At 40.3% G+C, this 26,095-nt stretch overlaps 1 protein-coding gene across 2 annotated transcripts in view; it reads right to left on the bottom strand.

The window, feature by feature from the left end:
* LOC134535770 (eIF-2-alpha kinase GCN2) overlaps positions 1 to 18,245 on the bottom strand; it is a 111,320-nt gene extending 93,075 nt beyond the window's left edge. The window contains exons 1-3 of one of the 2 annotated variants that reach the window (XM_063375020.1): positions 17,939 to 18,245; positions 11,968 to 12,134; positions 8,303 to 8,438 (exon numbers count right to left, since the gene is read on the bottom strand). In XM_063375020.1, coding sequence (XP_063231090.1) covers positions 8,303 to 8,438; positions 11,968 to 12,134; positions 17,939 to 17,995 — 360 coding nt within the window. In that variant the 5' untranslated portion in view covers positions 17,996 to 18,245. Of the gene's footprint in view, positions 1 to 8,302; positions 8,439 to 11,967; positions 12,135 to 17,804 lie in introns of both variants that reach the window. The other variant, XM_063375028.1, reaches the window with a different exon arrangement.
* Positions 18,246 to 26,095: the final 7,850 nt, after the last annotated feature.

The raw sequence follows: 26,095 nt of genomic DNA, 5'->3' as shown, positions 1-26,095 counted from the left end.
AGCTCTTACAGGCAGACAGTGTATTGGTGCATTACGATCCTTCACGGCCTTTGGTGCTATCCTGCGATGCATCACAATATGGAGTTGGTGCGGTTTTGGCACACGTCATGGACAATGGAGAGGAACGGCCAGTAGCATTTGGGTCTCGCACATTACAGAAATGTAAACGTAACTATGCTCAAATCGATAAAGAAGCTTTGGCCGTGATATTTGGGGTGACAAAATTTCGGCAGTATTTGGCAGGCAGGTCCTTTACAGTTATAACAGACCACAAACCATTACTGCGATTGTTAGATCCACGGCGCCCGACTCCAGATATTTTGTCACCGCGTATGCTACGCTGGAGCTTGCTGTTAGGCATGTACGACTATACAATCACATACCGGCCGGGGGTGCAGATTGGACATGCAGATGCCTTAAGTAGGGTTACACAATCAAGACAAGACCAGCCCATTCCAAGAGTGGCAGAAGTACTTATGTTGGAGGAAATGCCAGAAGCACCCTTAGACGCTCATGCAGTCGCACAGGCCACAATGGAAGATCCAGTCCTCAAACAGGTCAAACAGTTTGTGTTACAGGGCTGGCCTCTGGAGTTACCACAGGAGCAGTTTCGACCGTATTGGAATAGAAGGGTGGAAATCACAGTTTATCGAGACTGTTTGCTGTGGGGAACACGGGTGGTGATTCCACACAAATTAAAAGCAGATCTGCTACAAAGGTTACATGCATCACATGATGGTGTAGTGCAATCTAAGGCTGTAGCACGGAGTTACTTCTGGTGGCCAAAAATTGACAGTGAAATAGAGCATGTTGTCAGTATCTGCGAGACCTGTCGGTCAGATTGGAGAGCCCCGGCAAAGACACATGCAGCTTGGAGTGTGCCTCAGAAACCATGGTCTCGTCTGCACGTGGATTTTGCTGGCCCGTTTCAAGGGAAAACATTCCTTATTGTGATGGACGCGTTTTCGAAATGGCCGGAGGTGAAGCTGGTGCCAACAGTATCATCAGCAGCCATGGTACGGGAGCTGCGAAGCATCTTTAGCACCCATGAAATCCCGGACATGGTGGTGTCAAATAATGGAACGGCCTTTACATCGGGTGAAATGAAGGCATTCTTGCAAAGGAACGGCATAACCTTCCGTTACGCACCTCCATATCATCCAGCAAGTAATGGGCTAGCAGAACGGACGGTCCAGACGGTCAAGGATAAGCTGAGGAAGTTAAAATCAGGGGATTGGACTACTAGACTACAGAGAATGTTATTTGCGGTGCGCACAACTCCCAGTACGGTGACAGGGAAAACACCAGCAGAGCTCTTAATGGGCCGTACACTGCGTACATGTTTCGACAAGTTGTCTCCCCATTCATTAGGTCAAGAGATGGATGGGGGAGCCAGGGAGAAGTGGGTTAACGTTGGACGTTACTTCCGAGAAGGTGACTCGGTACTAATTCGCAGCTATGTTACCGGCCCTAAGTGGGTCCCAGGGGTTGTGTTGCGGAGGGAAGGCCCAGTGACTTATCAGGCTCAAGAGGACAGAGGGCTGATCACCAGACGACATATTGACCAGTTACTGCGGCGCACTTCAGTCAGGGGTGCATCCAGAAGCAGCAGAGGTTGTAGCAGGCCTGGACAAGAAGGAACCCTAGGGTTGGCGATAACGCCGCCCTTACAACAAGAAGCCCAGCTGGTCTCGCAAGGAGACAGTGTGGAGCCTTTTTTGGGTTTCGCATTGGATGATCAAAAGCATCCAAGAGAGGGAGTTTTTCCCAGCAGACCGGGGGAGAGGGAGCGACAGAGCCATTCCCAAGCCGTCATACAGGGGGCTTCTACACCCCGTGAACAGGACCAGGGGTGGTGGGGGCCTCCAGCAGACGAACTGCACAGGAGTCTGCAGTTCACCCTACAGGATGTTCATGTCTCAAGGGAACAGGACCCGGAGCTGGGAACGGCACCAGTGGCAGCGAAGCAGATGTCATCACGTGTCAGAGAGAAGCCAAAGAAATTCAATGACTATGTTCTGTGTCTACAGAAAGAACCTAATTGTTAATGTAGTAGGGTGAATGATTCTTGGAGGGAAGGAGTGTAGTGTATGTGTGCAATAGTTCTAGGTTGGCAGCCATGCCAAGAAGTGTGGAGGCCGGAAGTGTAGATAGATTAGGTTGTTGTTGTTGTTGTTGTTGGTGCAGGACCGAATGGCCGATGTGTGTTAGGTCGGGCAACCAGAATCGCAGCCCATCGGGCGAAGTACAATGAACAGACATAACAAATACATTAGGACATCAGACATCGCAATTGTGGACAGGGCAGTTTTCCGTGTGACAATGTGACGTCACTCACATTAGGATAAGGACACGGACCACGCACAGGTTCAGACTATTGTAGACGGGCTCTTAGTGAGGCAGGATGATGAGTGTGATGCTCGTTCGTGCTTCTAGCACGGTATCGCCTCCTAGCGCAAGGCTCTGACCTGGAGTGCAGTCTTTTCGCTGTGCTTAGGGCAGCTAGGAAATTTAAGCATTAACCATAATATAATATGGCGGAGAAATGAAGATAAAGGTTTAATGCCAAGTCCTTTGAATGCTTTCAAGAATCTGTACAGAATGTTTCACGCTTAAAAATTATTCTGAAAACACACATTTTAACTTTTTTTCACTCATATAATACAGTTAAAAAACAAAATATGCAAACAGAACAACTCATACACCTTCAGAATATTCTTAAATGCTTTTTGGATATTCAAATTACATGGTTTTATTTCAAAGCTCTTCACATCATGTGTGTGCCAGACAAGGAGGGATGGGGGGGGGGGGGTGGCATTAAAAACAATTTACTATACATATTACATTATGTAAATAAATAAATACATGCATCTAAAATTACAGTGAAAACACACCTGAGGAACTTTTAATAATATAAATATAAGTTCAAATACATCTGAATTTATCTCTATAAATTCTGGGACCACAATGAATGGTTCATTGCAACAAGTGCCAAGGTTGTAGCATCGTAGGACTCTGCCCTCTCAGCTTTTAGGAGTATTTTTTGAGAGGATATAAGGTAATGTTTTTGTCATTCGGATGGATCGGCTGGTTATATTGCTTCAAGGACATAGTGAACTAGTTTTTTATACTTGTATTTTGTCATTCTTAATATTCTTGTAATTAATTTTGATATTTAGTTATTTTATTTAGAAAAACCCATTATCTCTGTTCTTACTGGTTTTCCTCTTTGCTAGGTTAGTATTTGTGTAAATGTCCTTTAGAGTATTTATTCACACTAAATATTGTTTTTAAACTTTATAATTAGGTTTATATTTATTTTGAGGCTGTAATTATGTTTCTGGAACATTGTGTAATGTTATGGGAAAAGAAAGGACGAAAGACTGGTGTGCAACTCAGCGGGGAAATTTTTTTAGACATCTTTTTAAGAAGAGACGTTCTGGTTCTTTCTAGGAAAGTAAATATTATTATGATGAAATATCAGCATGTTCCTCCCACTGGATACTGAAAAATTATCGGGGTTGTCATAAGCCAATAAGAACAGATTTCATGTTTTGTGGATTTTGTTTTCTGCAGAAACGCCCCGATGCGAGAGTTATGTAGTTTATGTGTTGTGTCCATGTACAAGAGAGTTGCATTATGATTGGTCGGAGAGGTTACGTGACTGCCTCTTCCTTGCGTGGCGGTAGTCAGTTACGTCATTTCATAAGTCATAGTTCAGCGGTAGCCAGGAGCGGTTGTGCGTGGGGCCTGTGACTCACAAAATCATTTATAGAAAATGTTAAAAGAGACAATTTAACTTCCGTGGTCCAAGCCCTACCACCAAAAACCCTGTTTTCATTGAAACATTCTGACATCTCTCAAACACCCATGTCGGTGTTCCGGGCTCATGGCGCAGCCTTGGTGTGGCTTGGCTGCTGTCAAGAAAAAAGTTTTGTTCTTGGCAGTACCATTAGTTATAAGTGTGATCACGGGGCCTACAGTTTTCTTCTTTCTAGTTGTCAAAAGTAAATATCTGGCACCGAGTGATGAACCAATTGTGAATAATCACCTTGGACAGTGTGTGTTTAAAAATTGGGAATTTTTTTTAGTGAAGAATAAAAATAAGTTTTGATGAATTATTTTGTTTTCAATAGGCAACTTAACCTAGCAATCAAGAAACTAACTTTGAATCTAAAAACTTCTATCTTATTCAGTGCTCAGAAGCACATCAATAGTTGTTTCAAGTTTTTTTTCAGACCTGTGACTGACTTACTGCCTTGCCAGGCTGGTCTGAAATGTAACAAGGTTAATAGATAAACTTGCACTTAACTTAAAAATGGCATTGTAAAAATAGTATGTATACTGAGTACTGACATTGTACGGCCGAAGGCCACCCCAAAGCCCGACCTGCACCCGCCAGTACTTGGCTCCGCTAACGGAAAGCACCCCTAGCCATGGCCCACCCGAGTCAAGTGAGCGGACCGCAGCCCAAGGTAGAGAATAGCGAACCATTTTAATTACGCATGCAATGCACTCCCCGTGACTACAAAATTCCCCACACAATAATAACGTAATCAAAAACAAACAAAAGCCCCTAATTAATAAAGTGCGACGTAGGAGTGCCCGGGTCACTCACGTGTAGTTTTCTACTAAAACAGCTGTGAGTGCAACCCTTGCGGCCTTCAGCCTCATTTCAGTAGTGAAACGTGTGACGTAATTCAAACCACCCCAAATTAGCATTATCGTTCGCCACTGGAGTAGTTTTCAAGAAACAGACAGTCTCCAGCTTGACTCTAATATTCAAACTTATTTTAGACAAACTTATTAAATGTCAATTCTATAACATATATAGATATTAAATTAATCATTATGTTTTATTATGTGAATTTAGAGCCACTTAAATTTAGTTAATTATATAGATTTTTACGAATAACGGAACTTTAGAAACTCTGGCGCGACAGGGAGCTCACCCCACCCCTCGCGCCAGGGCTGCACGCCAGTACAGCAAGACTCGCGGACCGGGACGGACGCACGTCCCACAGGGAGCCAGCATCTCTTTGTTTCACCGAACATCCATCTGGTAATTATAGTCACAACCAAAACCTTTTCTTTAATACTCCCCGTGTGCGCCCGGTCCTTTTCCGGTGTAGGGACTAACCCAGCCGCGTCAATTCAACACGCCCCACACAAAGCATTACGTGGGGCCGTGCAGTATACGGTACGGGCCGTCTCCCGCCACCCCAGAACTTTATTTAATCGCCTAGTGCACAGGCACAGGCTACCTTCAAGATTAAACGTGTTTTAATTTAGTAGCGAGCCGCGGTCCGCACAGGTGGGCCCGCGCGTCGCAAGTTACAGATTACGAAATTAGCCGATGCTAATTGAACGCTCTCCCTCGACTGCGACTGGCGTGAGGATTTAATAAGTAAACACACGTAGAGGCACGCAGGTGTCCCTCTCAGATAACGTGTGCAGTGTAGTCGTGTACTTAAAAGCACCACAGAGTGCCGTTTTATCAAGTGTAAGTGTAATCATAGTGTAATCAAAACTTCTACGTGTTCCGACGCCCCATTGGCAGTCATGTACCGCCGAGTAAATCTCGCGCCCAATGTAATGAACCAGTGTCAATCGTGAACAATAAAAAGTCCACCCCGCACCCCCCGTGCGACCCGTAGAACAACCAGAACAGTGTATGTAATTTAACCTAAACAACCCAACCCAGTCAGGAAGCGAATTTCACCACCGCCGACGGTTCTAGCGGACCACGCTGGGGCAACGAACCCACGACCATCACACGGTTAGACACCGAGCTAGCCTGGCGCCCTCCCGGAACAGAAAACGCTAAGAAAGCCAGCCACCCCGCTAGGACCTGCGCCCGATCTCGAACACGAGACCGCGGTGACGGCAGTACAATGTAACTAACAGAAAATAAATAACATTTAAGTGCGGAAAATAAAATATCTGGTCAGATAAAACCACGGACAGCTGATCATTGGCTCAATTAGATATATAAGATAATAGTTATTATCAAAATAAAAATTGTCAGGATTTTTATTCTATTCTATTAATTTCTTGCATGGACAAAATTTTTATAAACAAGTAATCAAGAATTATATTTAAAATTACTAGGTGACCAGGTTACTTTGATTAACGAAAAAACCCAAGCAAAAATTAAAAATAATATTTCCATTTTAAAGCTTATTTTAAGATTTTATAAGCAAAAAATAGCAAAACATGAAATTTTATAAACTGAAAATGAATGCCTTTTGCTTTTGAAGAAACTGCTGGGATTGTAAAATAATGGTACTGCAAGCAGGAAAATGTTATAAACATGTACCTAACTATACATAATGAATTAGGTTAGGTCATGTAATCAGAGGTGAAGTAGAGTTAGTAAAATCAAATTTATTACTATTCTATGCTTAATGGCATAAAATTATTCCAATTATGAAATAGAAAAGTTATTAATTTAAAACCTCTATTGAAAACGAACAGTATTTATTCACGCAATGCAAGAACCGTTATGATTTATGTGGGGAGAACTACTGGGTACATAAGGGATAGCCCAATTAAGTTTTCCAATTACAGTTTTATTGATTACTAATAATTACATCAGTAATAAATAATCTTACTTAAAAATGCCTAATCACCAATTACTCGCATTTAAAAATGTTTCTTCTCAGTCACTCAATATCTGTCAAGTTCCACAGTCCGCACTCCTCACTGGAGCTAGGCTCAACAGTGGTTTGCCCCTTACTTCGCTCACGCCTGTTCACATACACGGTCTCCCGCCACTCAGTCGCACTCTCGATCCCGTCGCTCCGCGTCATGCCACTCTCGAGGGGAGGAGTCTCTCACCCTCTTCGCAGATGTTGCACTTCCTTCACACGGGAAACTCTCCAAACTATCGGAACTGTCACAGAACTCGATCGGAATCTGCTCGGAACTGTCGCCGAACTCGTCTCAGGACTCACGCGGCACCCATTGCAGAACTCTCGCCGCTCTCCTCGCCGAACTCTGTCGCCAAAACTCAGTCATCGCTGCCCTTCACGAACTTTCGCATCATCCCAGGCCAACCCGACACCCGAACAGTCAAGAAGGAAGGGGGCGTCGCTTGCTCACACGGCGGCCCGTGAAATTCCCAAGGCCGCTCAGCGAAAGATAACGGCGCAGAGGCAGATCGATGTGCGGGGAGCGGAGGGGGGGAGGGAGGTGTTGACAACCCTTGAAATCCGGCCAGACGCACGTGGCATGCCTTACGTCAGCGGACTGCACATGGTCGTCCGGTCTGCTAGCCAGCTCCGCTGCTCTCTCGTGTTCGTAACAGTGATGTAAAAATTCTGTGTGGAATTTTAATGAATGCCTATTATTATTACTATTTTAATTATCCTAAATTAGTTATCCTTATCACTGTATTAATGAAAACGTAACGCTGTAGGCTATATAATTTTTATTTCTCTTTGCTAACCTGTACCTCCTAGCATTGCGACCGAGTCCGTGGCACAATTCAGTTTTTATACGCTTTGAGTGTTATATTTTCTATGTTTAAAATGGTTAAGTTTTAGTATGTACAGTTTATGGCTAATGTTGCTACAAACTTACTGTTGTTGATTGTTTTTATAAGTTCATAATCATAACGACTAGTGAAAACATTTTAATTTTAGAGGTTTCCCATAGAGTATATTTTCAACTAGTTTTCTATGTAAAATATTAATCAGAGAACTATAACACACATATGAACTTGATGCAAAGATGTAAAATTATTCAATTAGAAATATGTTTTAAGTATTAAAGCTGATGTGTTCAACATTTTTTTAGGGATGCAATCTGAAATGTAATTCTAGGTCAAACTTATGTTTTATGAAAGAAATTAAATACTGGACGTTATTGATGAATATGTCAGTTTGTGAGTTTTATAGGTTACATTTTGAAGTAAACCATGTATCATATGTTTGAATTAAGTTTAATAACATATTTTTTAAAGTTTTTTTAAAAATTGTTTTTGAGATACATTTGTTATATTTCTAAGTGAGGTTGTAGATATTTATTTATTGCTGAAAATCACACGTGTTTGGATGAAAGTGGGGTATGTATTATTAAATTCAATTTTTACTTAGATAATTCATTTCAGGTTCAATTGTTGGTAATATAAGTTTCATATTACCAAATAAATTTTGATAAGGTATTAAAATTGTATGAAATTTAAACAAGTGTTATTTTCGGCAGCATTAATTCTTAAAAGCAAAAACTATTCATGCACAATGTTCTACTACGCACAATACTTCAGGCAGCCGCTTCAGCCAATAAAAACTCCACGAACCTGCACATGCTGAGCCAATTCAAACACCATCACTTCACCAACAAGCTGCTGGGCTAACGTCCTCAGTTCCGTGCTCAGCTGGGACACTTTCTCAGATGACAGGCCCTTGCTTCTCTCCAGGAGTATGGTCGGAGGCCTGATACACAGCAGAGTTCCATGCTTGTCTACACACTTTCCATAAAGAAATGTTTCCATTTTTATTCATGATGCAGGGTTTATAAACTAACACAAGACATGCAAGGTGCAAGAACACAACTCGAGAAATATGCAAGCTTTTAACTTTCATTTCTGTCCTTTTTTGTATTCCAAAACCTTAATGCAATATGAATAAAATACTACAATTTTCTGTTTCAAGTTTTCATCTCGTCACATTTAGACACCTAATCTGTACAAATGTGCTTGGAGGTTCCATCCCCTTAAGCCTCTGTGGATAACCTACCACGTAAAACCCTGTCTTCATCTAACTTTTGAGTTTGAGCCTTGTTTTCACTTTATCAATTTTATTATGGTAACAGAAAATAGTTTTTTTCACTCAAACTGTTTCAATAATTATATCACCTTGTAGCATTGCAGTATACATGCTGTTTATACTAATAATATTGTTACTAAGAATGGGTTAGGTTGCCAGTATATTTTATTCTGAATTTATAATTATTTAATAATCATGTTTCTTCTGTTATCATTTCAACTTTGTTTTGCTATTTAGATTTACCTAATATTATGTGTAATGAGTTTTTTCTATTATTTATTTAAATTTGAATATTGTATTATAATTATATATTACATTTTTATTAGAATGCAGATGTTACATAATGTTCTAGAACAAGGGACGGTGTCTGGGGTGATGTGTAGAAAGAGAGAGGCATAAAGGGCCTAAAAGTGCAAGTGAGAAAGAAACAGTGATTCCCCAGTAAGAGAGAGACAAAAGTTGGGATTCCTCACTGGTCGTGGGAACTAAGTGATAACTGCTGTCTCACGATGTGGGAGAGAGAGAATGTAAAGTCCCTGGCTCTGTGTGTAGAAAACTGTTTTTAAGGTGTGTCGTGTATTCTTATTGGCTTGTGATGTGTAGTGTGAATGAAGCGGGTGTGTGATTGGTCGGTGAGGTCATGTGACTTCTCCTCCCTGCGTGAAGGACACACTTCAGGTCTGTCGATCGCTGCACAACGAGGGCGCGTTCGGTGGCTCCACGCCAAATATGTAGTAATTATTGAATAGAAAATTTAACGTTGGTGGTCAGAGCCATGTCGAGTTTTAAGTTAACCTAATTGTTTTTATATTTTCATTCGGCCATTCTAATTAGAAATTGTGACCATCTTCGTCGGCGTTTGGGTCGTGGCGAAATTTGGTTTCGCTGGGTGCTGCCCTGTTTGAGGTCACACTGATTTCTTGTACTTACAGAAAGATTTTACTGAAAGACTTAATCTACGTTTGTTTTCGTTAATTTTCATCGCCCGAGCTGCGAGCATTTCTCGACAGGCGGATATATGTGTTGAATGAGTGAGAAAAATATTAAAAGTGATTGAATTCAATTGTTTCGTCATTCGGACAATAAAACTCTGGAATGAAAAGGAAGGAAAATCTTTTTATTCCATAACAAACTGTAACAACCTATTTGACATAACACCTTAGCAATTTTATTATCTAGAAACATTGAATGATGTTTTGTGTTTGTAAAATTTTATCTAAATTGAAATTAACATGTAAAAATACTTACCCAAAAATAATCTTGAAAAAAGGTTGCTTTTTGATGCATCCATATAAATTACAAATATAAACCGTTACAAATTTTTAATACAAAATTTCTACAGCTCGGTATAGCTTAAGGTTCATTTGTACTTTTTAGGTAGTTTTTATAAATAAATAACCAATAGTTTTCTTATAGAAATAATTCCAGAAATAAGAATTTTAAAATCAATTTAAAAAAGGTTAACAAGTTACTATAAAAAAAATTTAATATTAAAATTCTTACGTCGCAGTTTTTCTGTAAATAAAGTAACAAAATTCCGAAATTGGTTTTTTTGAACACCGGTTTATTCGAACACTTAAAACATAAAAAAGGTTAACAAATTACCTTAAAAAAAATTTTTATTAGTAAAATTCTTACATCGCAGTTTTTCTGTAAATAAAGTAACAAAATTCCGAACTCGGTTTAATTTAACACTAGTTTTTTCGAACACTTAAGACATTCCTCTATTTACCCTGAAAACAGCTTTGTAAATTCATACTGGTGTCTGAGAAAATACATTTAATAGGTTATGTTAGGTAGCCTTTGCAGTGATGCGGCCACCGCCATTGTGCTTTAGTGTAGCAACTTTATCTTGTGGCTCTCGCTACATAAGTACTTGCACGTATATTTTGGATTTGGATTTTGTGATGCAGTGGAAGGTAAATATATTTTAAAAATATATATATACAATGTAAGTCTCTATTGTGCATCCAAACCTATGCATCCAATCTTGACAGGGATTTTTTTTTTAGCAGTATAGAGGCATGAAACATAGACTTGTTACATGCAATAGCACGTATCCTGACATAAAAAAGGAATTGTCATTATGTATATTAAACAATACTTGATAACAAAAGTAATTATTACGTGTATCAAACATAATTATTCCTTTTTTTTTATGTCAGATTACATGCTAACGCACTTAATAAGTCAGAGCTCTGCACCTCCATACTGCTAAAAAAAACATCCCTATCAAGAATTGACGCTTAGGTTTGGATGCACAGTAGGGACTCACGTATTTATTTTTATTTACTTTCCACTGCATCACAAAATCAAAAAAAAATATATATATACATTTTTTTGTATATGGAGAACCACAGGATCGACAATGCAATTAAAACACAAAATGCAGCAGCCGAAACAATGCACAGGCTTTGCAATGTAAACAATAAACTGCAATTTCTGAAAACCAGTAGGAATTTATTAACGCACTTTCCAGGGTAAAAAGAGGAACGTCTGTAGTACTGAAAAACACTATTTTTGGAATTTTATTATTTTATTTATGGACTGACTCAGAAATGTTATCAAGCTTCTAGCCAATCACCGAGGACATTATTAATTCGTATAGTTTAGTTTATTTCGCATATAGAATTTAAATGCTCATTAACAAACTTATTTGAACATAAACTTTACATGTACATAAACTTGATTGCATATTTTGAAAAGTTTACTATGTACTTGAAATAGTAATAAAATAAAGAAATTGCTAACTGTTTATATGAACACTAATTTTACGACAACACTTTTCATTGGCAGTTGAAAACATTTTATATTTACAGCATAGATTTAATACTGCTCGCCGAAAGTATGAAGCATAGACAACAAATTACTTGGTTGAGTATAACACATTTTATGTAGGTACATAACAAAATGAATAATTTAGCCAAAATTTTTGATACTTCTATGAAGGTGCTTATATGCCCTTCATACTTAATATGATACATATTAATTACCATATTAAATACATATTATTACTGTAGCTGATCTAACCTACTTAACCTTTCATTCTAGTATTATTTGTCTTAATTCCCAGAAGACGCTATTCTGCATGATTAATGACACACTGGTCTGAAAACTGATTTTTAATACAGAATTTTAATTCCATACATCATTTTCGGTTCAGTAATCAGGAAAACAAATAAAAAAGGATACATACTCATCTGGATATTTTTCGGAGCACGTAATGTGAAGATCAATGGTTGCATGGACCTCGCGACAGCCGCTGCTACCTTGCTGGGGCGTAAGCGTGATCACTATGTCTGTGGGGCTCCACACACTCCATGCTCTCTTTCTCACGTCCCGTAGGTCGTGAGAGAATATGGCCTAGAAAACAAAATAAAAAATTTTAAGACAAAAATGTTCCCAACTGCTCCACAAAGCATTCACCAAGCTAAATTTAATACTTTTAACACTTTGAGTCTATCTACCAATTATCAGCTTTCATCCATAAAATCATACTTCAAATCTTTCTGCAATATCAATGGTCTATGTTTTACTTCGAAAAGAGACAACATTCCACATGCACATTTTCAAATTTAACGGTCTGTTTTCTTTCAGTAACATTTCAACAAATTAACATTGATAAATTATATTCAGCTATGGGAGAACACTATTACAACCTTTTCACCCATTTTAAATCACAAATCTGTGTTCCCAGTGTAGTTAATTGATCGCAATAAAGGAAGAAAACACTAGGTAAATAGGTGTGCCATTAACTAAGGCTTTATGAAGTCTAAATAAAATAAAAATAGCTTCATATAATAAGATGAATACTGAAGATACTTGTTTACTTAACTGACTCTCATTAAAAGGTAAATTCAACAAATAATTTTTTTTAGCATCTACAATAAATATTTTTTTCTGCAGGGCACTTTCATATTACAAGTACATATTTACCTGTGAATTATTATATTTAGATATTTATGAATGTTTACAACCTAAAAATATCACAGTATGTATCTTCAAATAATCATCACAAGTCATTGATGACACAGTGCCATTCATAACAACTACCTAATAATTGCTTCACAAACTTTAGAAAATTAATATAGTGATAATTTTAAACGATATTTTGCCAACTTTAATGAAGATTGGTTCAAGGCCCTTACACACCTTCCAATCCAATCCGGTCCAATATCCTAAATGTAGGATGAAAATGGTAAATTGTGTAGAGTGTATATGGATTGTCCTAAAGCTGGACTCACAATCATCAGTCTCATCCATCCGTCACTCATTCGTCTGTCAATCACTTGACCTGCAGCCAATTAGATGACCCGGAAAATTCCTTCCATCCGTCCATCAAAACCTTACCAAGCTTTAATTTTTGACGGACAGACGAATGAAATAACTTTCAAAATGTTAGCAAGATACCTATGGCCAAATGACCTTTACTCTCTTATAAGGTTTATAAGTACATATATTTATTTGGTTAGCTGCTTCCATTAAATGTTATTAACATACATTTGAACATATTTTTAACAACTGAAAATATTTTAATAAATATCATAGCGAAAAAAAAATTAATTATTTATTATGTGCTTTACTTTCTGATCTTTAATATAACATATCTATACAAGATAAATTTTCACCGGCATTTAAGATTTTTGGTTTGTTGGCAGCTTAAAATGAAAAAGTACTTGAACAATGTGCAGACACATGATTGTCTTTCCTTTCTACATCAGACAGAGTTTAGCGCAGTCAGGCATAGGTTCTGATTAGTTGTTTGTTCTCTTTTCAATGAACTGCAAGTTGTTGAATGAGTTTTTCATTTTGTTTTTTAATTCACCGCCGCAATCGCCACCATCTCTAGGGCATCGACTTGTGGTGGTCCCTAGCGGACAAGTGTCGAACTCTTCAAACACCCCTTCCCCCTCCCGTTGAACGACCTTGAGCTGCAGTGAATGATGGGTGGGGGGTGCGGGAATGACAGCGGGCGACAGTGCTGCGCTCTAATGTGTAAATAACCACTAAGACGCTACAGGGCGTTACGGCAGCGCACTGCAGCGGTGAAGTTCCCAAGCTGCTCATCATACGCTCCTGAAAAATGTAGAGTAAATCCTATCCACTCGCGACTTCTATACAGTATATATATTCAAAGGTATATAACTCCAATAAACAACACAGTTCTCTTCATATCTTGCTCGCAGAAAATAAATTATATGTTGAAATGTTATCTCTGTAAATGTAACGCAATCTTATTTTTGAGGTGTACACTTTCCCCAGTACAAAACAGCTGCAGGCAATGTCTGGTACAAGATGTTTAGGACCACGCCTACCTGCACAATTATGGTGTGCAGAGCTTTGGATAAAACTGTACGATTTGAAAACTGCTTAAGAGATCTAAGTGGCATCTATTTATGAAAAGCACTAAAGAATTTGCTGAAGACGGATGAGTAATTCTGTTCCCGTGTTTTGTTTAACTGTATTTTTTAGAGTGAAAATGGCTAAAACAAATATTTTCAGATTATTTTTTTTTTTTACATGAAACATCTGGCAAAGAGACTTGAAAGCACTCAAGGGACTAACATTACAACTTTATCTTCAATTCTCCGCCAACTAATATTATGGTTACTGCTCAAATTTCATAGTTGCCCTATTCACAAGAATACTGCTCACCAGTTTTTAGTGCTGCGCTAGAAGCACCAGCATCACACTTATTATCCCCTGCCTCACTAACACAAATATACCCCTGACAGGTGGGCACCTTAAAGCATAGAAATAAAGGTGGTTCAAATTCTGTACTGAAGCTTCAGCCCTAATGCTCCATTAGAAGCTTAAGGGCAAAAGTTTCAGATCAACAGTTTGCCTAATGTTAATACAAAATTTGTGATATAAATTCATGCTGTCAAATTCTTACATTGCTACTATCCCGGAAATTAATAATAAAATTCCAAAAAACCTTTTTTTCAAACACTAGGGACGTTCCTGTATTTACTCTGAAAATAGCGGTGATTAATTCCTACTGATTTCTGAGAAATTACAGTTTATAGCTTACATTACAATTCCTGTGCATTGATACGGACGCCGCCATTTTTTTACTTTTCCGTGTGAGTCTGTGTGTTTATATTTTGGAGAACTTCAGTCAGATTGTGTGAATGGTCAATTAGGTTAGGTTAGGTTAGCTACCTTAAAAATACTTAACATTGTGGACGGTTGATTGACTAAATTAAAAACACTGTAAAATATTTTAATGGTTTATTAGGAATTATCAATTTAAGATTTAGTTATCCTGACATAACACCACAGTCCACACGATTGCACAGTATTTTTAATGTAGCTAACCTAACCTACTCAACCATCCACAACTTTCAAATATTTTTAATGTAGCTCGATTAATCTCTAATTCTCCATCACTCAAGTATAAAAAAGATGATATGGACATCTTTTAAGAACATTTTTATTTGCTACTTAAGATGCTAGTGCAATCTAAAAACCTTGGTAACTTTTGGTAAACATCGTAACTGTTCGGGCCTGGGAATGGACTTGCGTGAACTGCTACGTTGCAATTACTAAACCATTAAAAATATTTTACAGTATTTTTAATGTATCTATACTAACCTAACCAACCATCCACAACATTTTAAAGTATTTTTAATGGAACTAACCTAATATAAACAACCATTCTCACAATGTAAAAAACCTGTAATATTTATACCCATCATGACCAAACGCAGCCTCGGAATGAAATGTTATGAATGTTAGATTTGTCGATCCTGTATTTCTCCATGTATATATAAAAATGTTTAAAAAATGGCAATGGCTGCATCAATGCATAGGTATCGTATTTTAACCTATAAACTGTGATTTCTCAGAAACTAGTAGGAATATAAAGACACTGTTTTCAGGATATATACAGGAATGTCTCTAGTTTTTGGAAAAGAATTTTCAGAATTTTATTTATTTCTGGAAAAGCCACGACATATGAATATTACCATTCATATACCAGCAAGTATTGCAAACAGTTTTAATGGCCTTGGGAAGAAAGTCCCAGTTTTGGTTCAAAAAGTCTCAACAAAAGGTTCAAATAAGTCTCGATATAGAGATTGTTGTGCAGTTGAGATTAAAGTAGTGGTAACAAGGAAACTGACAGTTTGTGTTTCGCGATATTGAATAAATTTTTTCGGTAAAAAGGCACGTAGCATTTTTGGCGTAAACATAATATATACAAGAGGATAATTCTTAGTACATGATAGTGAAAATACAGAAAGGAGAGTTAAAAGGATTTTTTTTATATATATTATAAAGGTTTCAGTGATTCAATAGCAGGGATTTGTGTGCATTTTGTTTGCTGAGATGAGAGGGGGGTAAATATGTAGTTGGGCGGTATTTTCGAAAAAAAATGTTAAAAATCCGAAAATACTTTTATTCTATGCTCTTTAACTTCCTCTTTTCATTAAAAGCGGCGGAGGTAATAAATTCCAAATACTTTAGGAGATATCGAAATTTTAAATTTCATCATATGTAGTTGAGCTGTATTTGCGAAAAAAAATGTTAAACATCCGAAAATACCTTTAGTACATGCTCTTCAACTTCCTCTTTTCATTAAAAGCGGCGGAGATAAGAAATTCCAAATACTTTAGGAGATATCGAATTTTTAAATTTCATCACAATTATACCAGTGCATTCATGTGGCATTCCGCATTGTTTCTTGTTTACGAGTATCTATTTTTTTTATTGGATAATGATGTCACGTGATTGATCGTGATAGGCCAGAATTCAAATGAACCAATACGTGATTATTTAGTTCATTTATTGTTTTAAAACGGTGTTTAATTACCGCCTCCAACTTAGGCGAGTTTTTAACGTTTCTAATTTTAAAGTTTTATTTTTTATTGTTGCGCAAGTAATAAGTAACAAAAAAATTTTACGTGAGTTGTTACTGTTCATCCTTTGTTCTGGTTTGTTAGGTCAGGTCAGTTACATTATAAATACTTTAAAACTAAAGAACCATTGAAATAATTTCATATTATTTTTAATGTACGCTTAGTTTCAAAGTATTTATAATGTAACTGACCTGACCTAATCGACCATTTTCATTAATTAGGCATTCACAAACACACGGCAAATTAAAAAAAATGGCGGCGGTAGAATGATAAACACAGGTCTTGTATGCAAAATAAGAACGGCGATATCTCCTAAAGTATTTGGAATTTCTTACCTTCGCCGCTTTTAATGAAAAGAGGAAGTTGAAGAGCGTCTAATAAAGGTATTTTCGGATTTTTAACATTTTTTTTTCACAAATACCGCTCAACTACATATTTACCGAGACGGGTGTTGCGTGTGGTTAATTCAAAATATGTTAAATATTTTCCTTAACTTATGTGAGAAAAAATTTATTAGACAAGGTTAAGTCTTTTTTTCCTAGGTGAGGTTGGTTTTGCACTCATTGAAGAAATAGAACCAAATAAAAGGTTTGGAGAGGATAGTTCAACTACATTAAAAAGAGTTTTATAAGTTTGCATCACAATATGGTAAGTATATTGATGAAGTCGCCAACAAGGCGGTGCTTAAGTAGTTATGACTCATACATTTTTGCGGTGCAGTGCAGGAATAGGGCGTTTTGGATCGGGAAAATTCATGTGTTTGTTAAGCAAAAATATATGTTTCTTGAGGAAAAATACATTATAGTAGATAGATTTTTTTTTCAGTATCTATTATGTCCTATACTAGACTAGGTAGGGCTGAAGAATACGTTACAATACCAGAGAGGATAATCATAGGAAAATATAGTAAATTATCCAAATGTAGTATCCCAAAATACACTAAACCTGGTGGTATTGTGATATACCTATTATATAAACTGTATCGTATTCAATACTATATACAGCAAACCTGCTGATAAAATGATGCTTTGACAGCAAATCAGAGTGAAAACCGCCATTTCCTGTAGTAACCACAACTGCCTACCTGCAGCAGCATTAACGTTGCAATTTTTATAATCTTACGTTCTAGCTTTACTAACTCGGTAGAAACAAAAAAAACAGCGCCAATTACCATTAGGTTATACAAATCCTAATCTATGTCATTTAAAATGCATGATACATTAATAGGGATAATTTCAGCAACGCGTAGACGATATAGAAAATTAATTTAATAAAAACCTAGCAACACATTGTCAGTAAACCCACCGTAAGTGCTTGCAATTCGTTCTCCTGTTGTTCTTGCGGGGTATCCGATTCTGCCATTTCGAGAAATAAATGACAAAAATAATAAAAGCAACTGACCTAAAAACATAATTATATTCTACAGTAAAATTTAAGATAAATATTTTATACGAATTCTCCCACAGGCACAACAAATCCTCATCCACATTTTATTTTTAATAGTTTCAGTTCCTCCAATAAAGGCTTGCCCAATTTGAACGTCAGATACTTTTCCACAGATATAGGCAAGCGCCAATTACGACCGGCAGGAAAACGAAGACACAAAAAATATAATTGTGACACAAATTTGAAATATTTTTGCGACAATGGAGTACTTAATTCTCTATGCATTGGAGAATATAGTACCAGAAGCTTGTCGTCGTCCCTCCGAAGGTCATAAAGCCCGGCCTCCACCCGCCAGTATTAAACCCCACTAACAGAACGCACCCCTAGCGCATATGACGTGTCAAGCGAGCCGCCGACGCCGGTAAGTGCCTTCCCAGATACGTCCATAATGCTAACACCACCAAACAGTTCCCACACATCATAAATTGCTGTGAGTAATTAAGTGAGTTTTAATTTGCAAAACAACACTTAATAGTGAAGGTGCGTCGTAGGGGTGCAGCGGTTTTCCCCGTGGGAAACTGCAATTACTAAATGTCTGGAACGTTCCTTGCGGCCTTCCGCCAATAATTAACCACAGTCTTAACCAACCTACTTTACCACCCTGTTTTTACTTGCAAATTGCCAGTGGAGTAGTCAACAAGTGACAGACAGTCTCCAGCATGACTTTATTTTCAAATATAATTAATTAATCTAAATTTTGTTATGTATTTGATGCGAACCCCGCTACCTCTATGCGAATTTAAATGACTGAAGCATTGTTCGGAATCTCAGGGTAGGTTCGGCCATGTGGCTAGAGGCATTGGTTCGATGCAGTAGGGCCACCGAACTGTTTTGGCCCCTTGGGATGCCTGAAAAGAACAAGATAATACCGGCTGATTTCTGATTAATTTATTCCGGCACAGCCCTATACATAATGCTGCCCGTCCTGGCCGTAACAATTGTCCCGAATCGAAATGTCACACGCACGACCAGGGGCAACTAGAAGAGGGGGGGGGGGGCAAGCGGGGCATACGCCCTGGGCGCAAAGCTGTGGGGGGCGCCGAAATCGCTTGCATTGTAATTCCTACTACAACTGGTAACTGGTAAAACGTTTTTGCATGGAAGTTTGACGTCGTACCGACCATGGCCGTTAAGCCCGTGCTCCGCACCGCCAGTACCTTATCCCGTTTTCGGAGCGCGCCCCTTGCCCAGCCGGAATGAGTCAGGCGAGCGCCTCGGGCGTGACCCCAATAGACATAATGAAATTTAAAGGTACGGAACCCCGGAGGTTCGAACCCATAATTCAATTAAGGGAAAAGCCATTAGTACGAAATTACTATGACGCTACTCCCGCTGCCTGTTTATGTTTTAAAATTAAATATGAATGCTTGAAAAGATCTCAGGGATTTTAATGGGGGTTCGGCCTCGTGGCTATTGGCAGGGGTGCGCCGTGGATCCGTATTCACCTGGGCTGTTCAGGCCACCCAGGACGCCTTGTAATTGATTAATAAACGAATTACAAAACACTGCACTTTATTCAACGTTGATACACTGATTGGTCCCGATACTGGCCGCGTCCGTTGTCGAACCGCTGTGACACACGTATAAATGCGGGCGAACAATACGCGCGACCAGGGTAGATTGCAAAGTGAAATCAATGGGTTGAAGCGGTGGCTACGTGCCCCTGGGTAAGAGTCAGTACACAGTCACGGAATTGGGGTTGCAACAAATTATGTAGAAAAATAAACGAATAGCGGAAACCCTGTGATCAGGGTGGATTGCAGTCTAGCCTGCGACGAAAAACTAAAGTCTCGAAAAATTACGCAATCACGTCAGCGTGCGACGTACACGTAAAGTCTCAATGAATGGCAAGATAGTCACTTAAAACGCACGTTACAAATTGCACTAAAAAATGAAGAAAGTTACAATACGAAAGTTAGTCAGTATTTCACAAGATTCTCGACGATAACAATTAATTGGCTACTGGAGCCGAAAACTGCGTGCCAATATTACGCTGTCCTTAAACTGGACATGGCCTTACGTGTTAAGTTAAAGATCCCTGTAGGGAATAAATTATTAAGCTAAGAGTCGCACGAAGTATCGTGCGATGGAAGTGGGGTCGGCGCCGAGCTGAATGAAAGATTTGTAGAAACTTACACTAGGTATTGCTGAAATGTTGAAGAGAAACTAGAAGTGCTGGCCCGACGTTCGCGGAGCGTCCGACCCCTGAGAGCCCCTGATGTTAACTGAGCGCGAGACCGCCCGGCGGCCTCGCGCCTAAACGCGTGGAACGCGGGAAAACCGACCCGACCAGTTTTGGACTTAGAAACAAATTACACAACATATGCTTATAAGACAATTAGACATAATTTCCCTTACATGAACCCTTCTTTTAAATTGTTATTAATTTGGTTGTTTTAATTAACAAAATAATCAAGTGTTTAGTTAGGCGCATTGCCACACCCGGCCGGGCGCTGTCGTCGTCGCGGCGTTCGTTGCGGTGCACTTTCTTACACTTTGTGAAGATCACGCTCGGGCGTGTTCGACGCACTTCGGAGCCCATGTTGTTGTGGCATAACGACCTTTGCGGACCAGAGGGAGCACCGGCGGGAGGCGTCAACTAATTACCCGACATGTAATAAGTGCGTCGTAGCCACTCCGGGCGAGTACACCATGCACGGAGCAGACAACAAACCTCATTAACAGTCACCGCGGCCACTGGCCTTAATTAAAATGCCCGTGACTATGATCAAGTCAGAATAGGAGAAATCCCTCTAAAACAATTCACAGTGGGACAATATGTTAGTAAATTTACATTCACCAACTTGATGTCACATTTTAAATAATTAAATACATTAAAACCATTGTTAAACCTTAAGCACCAAATTACCAGGAGCTACATTTTAATTGGGCACTTGGAACATGTTTTAACTGGTAATAGAGTAAATTCAATTAATATAAGTTTTCTGATGCCGACACAAAGAAGAGAAAGTTTCTCTTCCTTGCGAGGCGGCCATGTTCGGCAGTCTCCAACCACTCCGCGCCGGGAACAGACGTGTGTCCGTGGGCAGCATCCAAGTTTTCTTTCTTTGATTATTTTATTCTGTAATAAATCCTTAAATTTAAAACCTTTTATTAATTCACCGCTGCCCACGTCGACTCGGCGCGTATTTTGCGGAGCCGGGCCTATCCCGACAGTCTTCAGTGTGATACCGCGCTACGTATTGTATCACAGAATGTACGGTACTGGCCGACTCCAGCGAAAGTGTTTATACTTAAGGACGCCGTGCATATGCCTGCCGGCTGCACACACGTAAGTGTTTCGCCGAATTTAGGAGCCCGCTCATAGAGCCCCCCTGCACCCGTTAACTTTCGGCGCTGGCCGTCTCCAGCGAGCATCGACCCACGTCCCGCGAGACTGCGGCGGTAACCATTGTCACATAGTGTTGTGTTTAGTGTTGGTGAGAATTTTTGTAGTGGGACTGAACAGCGGAGCGGACTTGTAGAGTGTACCATGTACCCACATGGACCCCCGGTGAAACTCCCAAATTAAATGTATTCTCGCCAACTCGTATATCATTTTCCGTAATTCCCCGTCCTCCACACGGCCGAGCGGCCTTCACAGTCAAGGTAGAACCATCCAGGTTACATTAAAGCCGTGTACCTGGTGGGGCACGCGGGGGCAGAGTACCCACGACCCCACACCAACGGCCTAGCAGCCCACTAGCCTGGCGCCCCTCCGGACAACAAGAGCATCGCGACGCCCGTAGCGCCCGTCAGGTACCCCCCGGGCCTTTCACAGAGGTCGGGTGACGGCAAGTTACAGTAGCACAGAAACTGTTACATGTAGGTATGGAAAATGCTTAAATAGCACCATTTTTCCATGGGAGGGCCCCTGGACATCCGCTTTATTGGTGTGGTATGTGCAAAAAAAGAGTGGGGGGCGCATGAATCCATTCATGCTCCGGTTGCCAGAGACTCTAGTTGCGGCCCTGCGCGCGACCCCTCACTCAGTGGCGGCTCACGATTTTACTACCCGGTAAGGTCATTCACTTGGGACACAATGCGGTGATTAAAAATACGAACCTAAACATAACACACTAGAATCCTGAAGAAGATTACACTTTACAACTATAATTACGTAGTATACTGGGCTAAGAACACGTAGGCCCGTAACTCCGGCGATGCTACATGAATCTTAGGACTGTCCCAGAAATTGACGCGTTAGTAAGATTGATTATTACGTGTTGCCTACTGGCTGCCCTGTGTGGGCTGAAACTAATTGTCTAGGATATGGCGTGAAGCGCCGACGTACCATCTCGTAGTTCGCACATAGTACTTACGTATCACATCGAATGCTCGTCTTGGAGCACTGAATAATTAGGTTACATACCACTCAGTAAGTCGAGGCCGACCACGGAACTGAAAGAAAAGGTTTACGGAATTATACAACTATTGAAAACTACATATCGGTGAAAATAAGAAATGCTGGTCCCGTGTCGCGCAGAGGCTGCCGACCTCTGTCAGCTCTGGAAGGATACTGCCGCTCTTACCACGCGCAACCCCCCCTCCCCCGCCGTACCTTCCGCGGAAACATGTGATTTTCGCGGGAAACTGAACCGGCCAGGTTCGGGACAAGGCGCACGGTGAAACATAATTTTGGAGAAAATAAAATGTTAAATAATGAAAATAATGTCTAATAATATCCTATGGAAAACATACATAAACATTTGTTGTAGTTCAGCGGAGGGATATACCACACCCGGCCGCATCCTTCCGCCGACGTAGCACTGTTACCTGGCGTTCGCCTCGTTGCACTTTCTACACTCCGGTGCGTGCACGAGCGAATTAGGTGCACACGCATTCGTGAGATGTTGATGAGGCATAGCGGTCTATGCGACATAGAGGAGCATTGGCGGTCGGCATCATATTATTATTATTATAGGCCTTCCGCCAACTGATTCAGACAGATGTCATTAAGATATGAGTGTTCTATAAATAATAATGACTAATTATGATTATAAAATTGGAATAACGGCACATTTAGAAAGTTTGGTGTGTCATGACGCTTCCTCCCCTTCCAAGTCGGCACAAAGCGGCAGTAGAGTTTTACTCACGGGCCGGGGCAGACGTGTGATCCCGTGTGCTTCTAATTCGTCATTCTGGTAACTATTATAATTCACTAAACCTCTTTTCTCTCCATGTGTGCCCCCGTGCCCTTTTCCGGTGCAGGGCTTATCCCAGCCGCTTTAAGTTTTGCTCGTCAAGGAACAAAGGTCCGCGACGCAGTCATCTTATGGTCCGGGCCGACTCCCGCGAACAAAAATTCACGTAATTCGTCGAGCATACGCCTGCCGACTGCAATCTTAAAGACTTTGCCACTTAATATTATCTTTGTGGTCCCGTGACTCACACAGGTGAGCCCGGGCACGAATCTATTACAGCTCATCACGGGAGTGGCCGTTAATCCACCCAAACTCTTCGTCGAACCACAAATCAATGTAGGGACCTTGTTTGCAAGTGCCGCAACGTAACATCCATGTAATACGTACTTAATTATCAGTGCAAGTGTATGTAGTGCCAACGTATTTTTTGTCCAGTGTAATTGTGTAACTTGTGCCCCCATCCACACAATGTGAGATCCCAGATTAAAAAACCAGCACCTAAATACCGTTTCTTTATTTCGCAAACGCCTCCTGAACAATTAGAAAACAGTCCTCTATACTGTTTAGGGTCAGTGTTTATTAGGAGTAGGTACTCCCTTCCACCATCAACAGCCATCGATCCTAGTGGAACACGCAGGGGCAAAAACCCACGACCTCCTCGGTTAATCCTCGAAATAACCTGGCGTCCGCCAGAGATTTCCTTTAGAGCCACTGAAAAGCACTAGGACCGCCCCAGGTATCGTTCCCAAGACCGTGGATGACGGTAATCTAAGCTATATTTGAACTAGTTAAAATTTACAAATAAAATTTATATATTATTAATTTAATTATCTCTTTATTGGAAGAAAATTTAATAAGATACACATTTATTACACTTAACCAAACTTAAAGAAACTTTACATTTACAGAGCACTAAAAAGAAGTACCAAAGAACACAATTATACGTGATTATAAAAATTACCTCTATTTTAAAACATACATGAACGATAACAATGATGCACACCAGGCTCCTTGGAGCATGTACAGATTGGTGAATGTTGCTCAGCGGTCGGTGATGTTCTAATTTGCACGGAACCAGTAGGTAGATTAATGATCTCATTAATATTGCCCCGACATAACGATAAGGCTGTAAAGATTAGACGTCATGACATCAAACATTGGAAATGACATTAAAGAATTTATGATCTTTTAATATTATAATGTTCATTCATAACTTAAAACATAAAATTTAGCCATTATATGTTAATAAGAAGAGTGAGGTCTGCTTCGAGCTGTCATCGTACATTTCTAAAAAAAAAACACTGTGATTTGTCACTTGTTGGAGCTACCCAGCCTACAACAATTTGTATCAAATACTTTGCACACTACTAAAGATGCAAGACATACTAACGAATATTAGCGATAGCGTAAGTTACGAAATGGCACGAAACTATGCAGCAAATTAGAGATTTTCTTGGCACCATTTCATGTTTTTAGTTATTCGTAATTTTTATCCGTGTTCAGTAACTTACATTTAATATTTTTATTTTTTAATACTGATACCGCTCCGTCTGCCTCCCTGTAGTAATGAAGTCCGTAAGAAAATGTGTGGGTCTCAGGGTTCGGTTCGGCCACGTGACCGGAGGCAGAGGCGTGCCGACTGAAAGAATCCCTGGCTCGTTCAGGCTACCCTGGACACAGTATTAAATTAAAAGATTAATACACTGACAAATAACAGAGGTTTATTTTTACTGGCACGAGGTACACGGTGCTGTCGCACTCCTGGCCTTGACACCGGTCCGGCTGCCTCCCCGTCAAAACTATCAAGTTTTTGCGGAATGGGTCTTGGGGTTTGGTTTCGGCCAAGTGGCGGGAGGCAGGGACGTGTCCGTAGAGGTGATCCTTGGGCTGTTTAGGCCACCCAAGACGCCTTACACTACAAATGATACACTCCACTACGTGAAGTGTGGTTTTAATTACATAACAACCTTTACATGGTGCTATCCATCCCCTGGCCACGACTGTTCGAGGCTAGTGAGCTCTGCGCGTGTACGGCTGTTCGGTGATGACCCCACTTATAATGGTGAGAGGGGGAGTTTGAAGAGAACAATACGTGGCGGACGTTGCTGCTGTTATGGCGCTAGGCACGCGACGGCTGCTAAGACCTGCGCGGTGATGCACGGCCAGTGGTGTTTTAACTCACGCTCTAGACGAGGTTGCGGAATTGGCGCGAAGGTGGCCTCTCAACGTTGCGCGAAGACGACCAGCTTCTCCGAGCTCCCGGTGGATACTGACTCCCTCGTGTAGCACGGCGCTACAGCAGGCCTGCTAATTGCACTCCAGAAGCGCAGAGCGCGGGGAACAGACGCGGCCAAGTTTAGGACATATTCGCACGTTAAACAATTGCATTAATAAATAAAAATGTTTGAAGAATTATACTTTACATAGTTTATGTCTGTGAGAGAAAACATGTGCCCTTGAATGCTATAGTCCAGCGGAAGCACATTGTCACACCCGGCGGAGTGCTTCCGCCGAGGTGGCCGGTAGTGGTGCTAGCTGCGGGTCGTTCGGTGCACTCACAATCGTTGCACCATGTTGCACGCGCGGGCGTGTTCGTGGCACATGGCTTTGAGAGGCGTCGGAGAGGCATCGCGGCCTGTGCGACTAAGAGGCGCACTATCGGCTGGCGTCAGCCGTTTCCGTTTTCCGATATCCGTCTCCGTACTAACGTGGCCCCTTCCAATGGCGGCACCGATTCCGTTGCTCCTGGAGGTCCCTTGCCGACGAGTGACGCGGCGGACATTCCCGCGTGGCACGAAGTCTCTGATGCTAATATTGAAGTGAATACATGACACTCCGACAATATACTTATGACACAGTTGTCGTTGTGCTG

Source organism: Bacillus rossius, chromosome 1 (genome assembly GCF_032445375.1).
Source record: "Bacillus rossius redtenbacheri isolate Brsri chromosome 1, Brsri_v3, whole genome shotgun sequence".
Taxonomy (NCBI): Eukaryota; Metazoa; Arthropoda; class Insecta; order Phasmatodea; family Bacillidae; genus Bacillus; species Bacillus rossius.
This window is presented reverse-complemented; position numbering and strand designations above follow the sequence as displayed.